General features: G+C 44.4%; 1 protein-coding gene across 3 annotated transcripts in view; it reads left to right on the forward strand.

Annotated features, from left to right (window-relative positions):
• The window catches only part of VASH2 (vasohibin 2), a 36,747-nt gene extending 29,294 nt beyond the window's left edge, over nt 1-7,453 (forward strand). For all 3 annotated transcript variants that reach the window (XM_074897188.1, XM_074897190.1, XM_074897189.1), the window contains one exon: nt 4,962-7,453. In XM_074897188.1, coding sequence (XP_074753289.1) covers nt 4,962-5,031 — 70 coding nt within the window. In that variant the 3' untranslated portion in view covers nt 5,032-7,453. The remainder of the gene's footprint in view (nt 1-4,961) is intronic.

Genomic DNA, 7,453 nt, shown 5'->3' on the forward strand with positions numbered 1-7,453 from the left:
TACTTTGGGCTTCATCACTGAGAGTTCCTTGTTTAGTGCATGGATAATTAGAGTTGTAATGGGCTCAGTTGCTCCAGGCTTCTTCACCTCTTAGATTCGCTTCGAGGGATGGTTTCATCTTTGGGTTTCTGATAGTGCTTCTGCAATTGCTGGAATGGATGATGTATGTCTTGCTTGGCTTGGAGACTTGCCAGTTGGGCTGGTCTCCTGAGAGAGCTGCTGGGCACGTGGCTGCTTTGCAGTGGCTGATTCTTCCTTGGCAGCTTTGCTTTTCTAGGACAGAAAGACAAGTGAAGTACTGGTGGCCCTGCAGTGGCTTCACCACCTGCTCAGTGGTTCTGCTGTGTTGCTCTGTGCCTAGAGCAAAGTAGATGTTATTCTGAAATAAACCCTGGGTCACCATGATACAAGATCCAGGTCCCAGCTATGGCATGATGCAGGGAGCAGGAGACGGAGAGCAGACTCCACACACGAGACCTCCATCTTTCGCTTTGGCAAAAGGCATTGAAACATCTCAGAGCGGGTGGAAGTTCTTGCAGCACATGCCTTGTGGCTGTGTGACAGCACTGCGGGTCATGCACAGCCCCCTTGCAAGCCTGGGCAGTATGCTTGGAAGGAGAAGGGGAGTGAAGAAGCTTTTGGCAGTCCAGGGCCCTCGAGCAGACCCAAAAGGCTATCTCTGTTAGAATAGTGATGCCAGGGAGAAGAACTAGGTTCTTGATGTTAAAATGATGCTTCTGTACTGTGGCACTGGTGGTTCAAAGACTGACTCTGCCTTTTGCCCCAGTGGGAGCAGTGCTGCAGAGGAGTCTGCTGCTGTAGGGCATTCCCTTCTGGTAATAAAACCCTTCCATTTCCAAAATTGAGATCATCTGGTTTCTGCAACATGAGGTGTCTAAGACTGTTTTGCCAATTATTAGGCCTCGCATAAAGGACACAGCCAGCATAAAGATGAACTAATAACCAAATTGTATTTGATACAAAAGGGTCAGTACATGGGTGAGCACTGGGGGTACAAACAAGTCAGATTATACATAATTGACATCAATCCCACTGACCTCAACAACGACACCACACCACCAACAAGGGGTGGAATAAATGGTGAAATGCAGTCTCCCATAGAAGGGATGGGAGACAACCGAGTCAACAAGCCAAATACATAAGACCAAGGAAGCCACATCCTGAATCTCTACACAGCCCGCATTTACAAAAGCCAGACCTGACTGGAGCCCAGTCCCAGGAAGGTGGGAGGTCCTTCCCCAACAGGAACCTCTGCAAAGTGCATCCACCTCACAGACAGACACTGCCCCTTCCTCCAAGTGGTCCCAGCTTTTATCCCTAAGTGGGACACCTGACCCTTGTTTACTTAATGCCGACACCTGGGGCTCATTTACCTCATGGCTCTCCCTGCCAGGCCGGCCGCACCCTGGAGGGAAGCCTAAAGGCAAACTCACCCCCCCTTTGTGAAGGGCTGTGGGAATCACCCATATGTCAACCTTAATTTGGGGCTTGGGGTTGAAACCCCAGCATTTCAGAGACCTAAAGGGGGAATGGCATCCCCTCATCAGGGATGAGCTGAATGACACATACTAGCATGTACAGTGGTTGATGGGGTGAGAAATACAAGAGGGGAAACTGGTTATTTTCTTCTGTGTGTTGATGGATCTCTGAGAACCTAGTTGCAGTAAGAGGCCTTTGTGTTATACATAGAAGAGGAAAGTGTGTCAGGGTTGCTAGGCTGAAATCCTAGCTAAAGAATGGCCGTGCTTATCAACATTGTGTTTTGTTTCTTTGTGGATCTCTAACTCACATGCTGTAATTACAGCTTTTTAGAGCTTGCAGGGGAGGGGGCGAGAAGTGTTTTGCTCTAGTGTGAGCTGGCAGGGGCTGAATAACACATTCGTTTGAGAGGCTTCACCTGCTGATGACAAGCTGTTATTACAGCCTGGGTTTTGTCAACAATAAAATTATATGGGCCTGCTGGGAGAAATCTCCCAGTGAAAAATATGTGAACCGGAGTGTCTTTGCTGGATTGTTTCTGAAGGACAAAGGCTGAAGTGGTGCTTAAGGACTGAATTGCATTTTACAGCCTCAAGCCGTTAACTTCTCATCCTGATTCCTTACTAGTTTCTTAGGTAAATGCCAGTGGTGGCTGCTAGCAAGGCCACGATAGTGTCTTAGCATGGAAACACAGCTACCAGGCAGACAGGGTACACTGCAGGGAATGGGTGGCAATGCAATAAGCAGTACGTGCCAGTCTAGGAGAGGGGTGTGTAGTTAAATTGCAGCTCATTAACTGAACTATGTAACAGTCCATGTGTTCTTAGACCACAGCTGGTGTGATCCTGCTAAGGGTGGCCAGGCAGGATGAATAAAGAGGATACAGGGTGGTGTGAATCTTTCTAGTAAGTCTGAAGCTTTACTGTGTCCACTTGTCTATCTTCTGAAATCCCAGAGGAGGAGGCTGCAGTATATTGCAAGCCACTGTGCTGGAACAGGCAACGCATTGTTTCATCCTCAACAGAAGTGCTCGTTTGGGAGAATTGATATGAGTTTGGAAGGGAGTGTCATGTGGCAGCCTGAAGCAATCTCTGCTCTTAAGTGTCAGTTGGCTAGATCTGTTTCTTTTTCATACTGAGGTTTAAGACATGCATGCTCTGTGTCATAGTAACACTGGCCTTGTGTCTGGCCTAATTTAACTGTTGAAAGGAAAATTCTCTTAGTCCATTATATTAGTATATACAAGGGGGCAGGATTATACTAGGATGTGCAAAAATCAGGCAGATCTAATGAATACTGTGTACCCAGCACCTATGCACAGCATATTCATCTGTTCATCGTCACGGCACTTTGGACAGGAGCTGCAATCTGATGGGCCACTACAGCGCGGCTCCCTCGCTTCAGAAGGGATGTTTGATGTCAGGTCATTTGCCAGCCAAGGAGAATAGGGGCTGCGGTGCCTCTGTTCCAACAAGTCCTTGCCTTTTCCTAAAACCGTATGGAGGACATTCTGTTTGTAGCTACAAGCTAGAGAGTTGTCATGGAGTAGTGGAAACGGGCATGTCGCCATGCGTGTGCTGTGACTCCCCATCTCTCTTGGATAATCAGGGAATGTAGAACCATTCAGGCATGCTTTAATTAAAACCATATTCTGGCTCTGATTAAAGGAAGGGAGGGAGGAAGAAAAGGGTGGGAAGGGAAGAGGGATCCCTAAATTTGAGGGAGTGAGGGAGGAAGGAAGGACACTGGAAACTTCATGCTGGTCTCCAACTCCTACGCAAGCTCTGAGGGATGCAGCTTGTGTCTTGTTTTCTGGCTAGTCAAATCCCATCTGCTCTGAAGAAATAAAAGTGGAAAAATCCAAACCATCTTACAATGATTTCTTCAGGCATGATCCCTTCCTGCAAGTAACAGAGACCAGTGAAGACTTCTTCACTCCTGTGAAGTACTTACAAACGAACACGAGGCAGGGTGCAGGCAGTACTGGAAAGAGGATGATGGGGTTATTAATAGAGGTGCTTGGATAAATGGCAAACAAAGAGGTTGCATTCAATGTGTGACGAGGTAGAAGAGCATCAGGTATCCATAGCAATGTCACCAACTCTCAGAGGCTGTGCAAATTCTCAGCAGAGATCTGGTGTTAGCAGCTCTGCTTTAAAAAAAAAAAAAAAAAAAAAAAAAATCACTCAATCAAAGAATCCAGATATGTTTCTGAGGCTGTGTGTATGTGTAAGCTATACATCCCCGCCTCCTGGGGCTGCAGCGGTACATCCCTTAGATGGGTGCCTGCACCCAGCAGCGTGGCACAGGCAGGGCCGGGCTTTCCCTGGCCTCACAGCCTGCCTGCTCCGTGCTGCCTCTCCGCTGGCCGTGCTGCCTGCCCAGGGCCGCGTCGGCAGGAATGGGCAGGCAGTGTGTGATGACCAGGTAAGTGCCATCCTGGTGTGGCCACATCACAGGTCGCATCTGCTGCATAACGAATGAAGAATTAAGCAAAAGAGCTGGAAATCAGGTCTGAGGAGCTGTAGGAAAGCACTGGAGCCATTACCAGCTTTATATTGTACTACTTGGGCTTTGGCTGTGTTTTTGCAGTGAGGCAGACATGCTGCAGCATCTACGAGGAGAAATGTGTATTTTAAACAATATCTTTCTTTAGAAAAGTAAACATCACCTTAGTGGGAAAACAGGTAAGAGCCTGAACTAAATTCAGGTTAGATACTTCCACAGACTATAAATCCCCAGGATTGTTTTGGTTTGACTACTTTGTTGCAGAAGCTCTTTCATTCTTGCTAAACAGGGGGAGACGGATTGTCCAGTCTCAAGGTTTCATTTTGTTCAGGTTGTTGATACACTTAAATGACCTAACAGCATATGTGTATGTGTGGTTCCTCTAGTGAACTGCTGGACTGTATTGGAATGTAAGATGCCTGGAGACTGAAGGGAGTTTATCTTGTGTTTTCTAGTTGGGGGGCTCTAGCCCTTCATACAGGCCTAGCCAGGGGGAGAGGGCAGGTTCAGGGACAAACATGCTGTGGCCATGTGAGAGGCCTTGCCTGTTTGCTCTCACAAACAAACAGCTGTTTCCACTTTATTATGAAGGCCAGAGTCTTGCTCTGCGGTAGATCATGGGAAGGATATGTCTAGTCTTAGCTACTCATTTAGGCCCTCTCTCAAGTCAGGAGGGGGGTGTGTGTGTGTGCTCCCAGGCTCAGATCACAGACCCCAGGATAGGACAATTTGTTTTTCGCTGGTGCTTGGCTTCAGAGGCAACCCACATGAGGAGCTTGGTCACACTAGCTTGTGTGACAGATATGCAGGATTGTGCTTATGATGAGAAAATTAGATCTAACCAGTCCTATTTTGAAGTAAACTGTTCCCAATTTGACAACTGCTCTCTCCGCTCCGGCACAGCAGTGTGGGACTGCTGGTGAGCAGTGCCCTCTTCCCTCCTTTGCTTGCAGGCCTGCGGTGGTGGACAAGAAAGGAGAGCTGGCTACGCTCAACGAGGTAGGCTACCAGCTCCGCATCTAACAAAGCCATACACCGGACAGAGGGCTTCCCTGGTGCTTCCCGCTGCACTTTACCTGCACTCCGTTGGAAGGAAAAAGGAATGGGACTATTTATTAACTTGTGGACTCTTACAAGAAAAGTTTTACCTAGGAAATAGAAGAGGGGGAATTTGGTTTTGGTGGCAGTATTTATTTTATTTCAATTTACAGAAAAGGCATCAGTGAAGAGAACCTAAAATTAGGTTTGTCAGGACACGTGTGTTTTTCCCTCCATCATGTAGCAGGTGACTCCAGTGGTGTGAGAGTTTCTTCAAATATAATTTCCCTGTACAAATATTAATTGAATTTGGGCATTGTGCAGGGTAGTAGCATTGGGATAACTAAGAAATAATATTCTTAGTGTTAAGATGTGCTAGGGTGCAGTGCAGTTAAAAAAACCCCCAACATATTCAGCATTAATATTTAATTCAGCAATAAAAACAAGCAGTGCAGAAGTGGCGTGAGTTTTTAAAGTATCAACATTACCTCACTAAACTTAATAGATATGCAAAACTGTCAGTATTATTGTTTTGTAACTAATTTGTACTGTTTCCCAGCATTTCTGGTAGTATTAAAACAGCACTGGATGTTTTACTGCCACCTGTATTATTTTGTGCATGTTGCTGAAAGATGTTAAGGAATAGTAATATGCAAATGTATTCTTAAACATTGACATGTTATTAGGCAAGATATGAGGTTTTGGTTTTTTAAAATGATGATAATTGATGAATAATGGATTTTTAAACTTTCGTAATTTTTTTTATACTTTGTCACAAGCTTTTAGTCTTTCCGGACTACACTGCTGAAGCACAAAATGTAGAGATTGCCATTTTGTAGAGACAAGTGTTCACCTATTGGTCTGTTTTTCTCATATATGTTCCTGGAGTAATGGAAAAAAAATTTCAGAATTGCTAACCTGAGTCTATATACTTTTCTTTCAGCATTTGTGTGTAACTTTGAACCTTGTCTTTGAAAGGCTGAGCAGTCTCAGATGATCATGCCTTGACATCTTATATTAAGATCAGACATCGCAGGCTGAAGTTAACCTTCTGCCATGCTGCTGTAGGGAGTTTTTCCTGTATGTGTTGTAGTAGCACCTGCTTAGTTATACCTGAATAAGGAAGCCTGTATGTCTGAAATAGCTGAAAATCAAGCTTGTGTGCTTCCTCCCTACTCAGTCCTGTTCTAAGGCTTAGCTAAGGACCTGTGATGGACAGCAGCGTTCTCAAGTGATGCGGTAAGACTTTCATTGGAGTCCGCCACTCGCATTAGTGAAGTTCTCTGGAAGCATTTGAGTGCTGCATTGTTGAACATATTTCATTAGGTGCCTAAACAGAAACTGGATTATTGTACAAGTCCAGCCTCTACCCTTTGTGCTGTGCTTATAGATGATACTGCCATGGGCCTTGTGTACCTCCTCTCTGGGGCCATTACTTTTTTGGGATTTCAATGAATACAGGAGATTGTAAGACAGTGACAATAATGCTTACTTGAACTGAATGATTTAAGCTCCTAGAACACTTATATCAACCAGCAACTGAATGGATATGGAAGGAGATGATTGCTTGTACACAGACCTCATTGACTTTTTTGAGCAATGAATCTCACCTACCTAGGACAGGAAGACAACACTGAGACCCAGCAACCTTCTACAAACAGTAAAAGGCTTTCTACTGATTAAACTTCAGAAGGTCTAAAGAAGACTATTCAAATGTATTACACTTCTTTATATAAGATTACCGTATCAATTACAAGGAGGCTTTCCCCATCCCTCTTTCTGCAAACTTTCCCACTCCTGTGTTTGCAGTAGGAATTTTTTTGTTGTTCAGGACTGAAATTGAAGAGAGGGTAACACTCTTTTGGTAGAAATTCTTGTGTAATTTGACATCAGCTACAGAGTTTTGGTTTTAAAGTTTTTTGTGCTGCTCAGTGTGTTGTGACCTGAACAATTTTTTTCATGTATTCCTTAGATTTCTCATGGGTAAAATGATGTGAAAAGCTTACTTTGATCAGCTGTATCCTATAGCACAAGGTTATCTGATATGTTGCAAGTTTTTTCTATGAAACCATGGGTTACTTCAGCTCAAGTAATGGTGGTTGGTATACAGTTTTTACCATTGTCCAGCACAATTAGTGTTACTGTCTCTTAACCTCTAACGTATACTGCAACTTCTTAATGCTGTAGAGGTGTGTGACAAATGGTTCTTGTTTTGAAGTTCAGCTGAAATATTCTCTTGAAACTTGCTTATGATGGCATTTGTTTTAAGTGTGGTTCTTAGTAACTCTTCTAACTTACTGCAGAGTGGTCAATTAGTGTAGAAAACATGCATGGTGTTCTGTTTTTTTAATCACTTGTATGTTTATGCACAGCATGAAACTTCAATAAAATATCATGGTAGTCTTTT

This window comes from Athene noctua, chromosome 1, assembly GCF_965140245.1.
Source record: "Athene noctua chromosome 1, bAthNoc1.hap1.1, whole genome shotgun sequence".
Taxonomy (NCBI): Eukaryota; Metazoa; Chordata; class Aves; order Strigiformes; family Strigidae; genus Athene; species Athene noctua.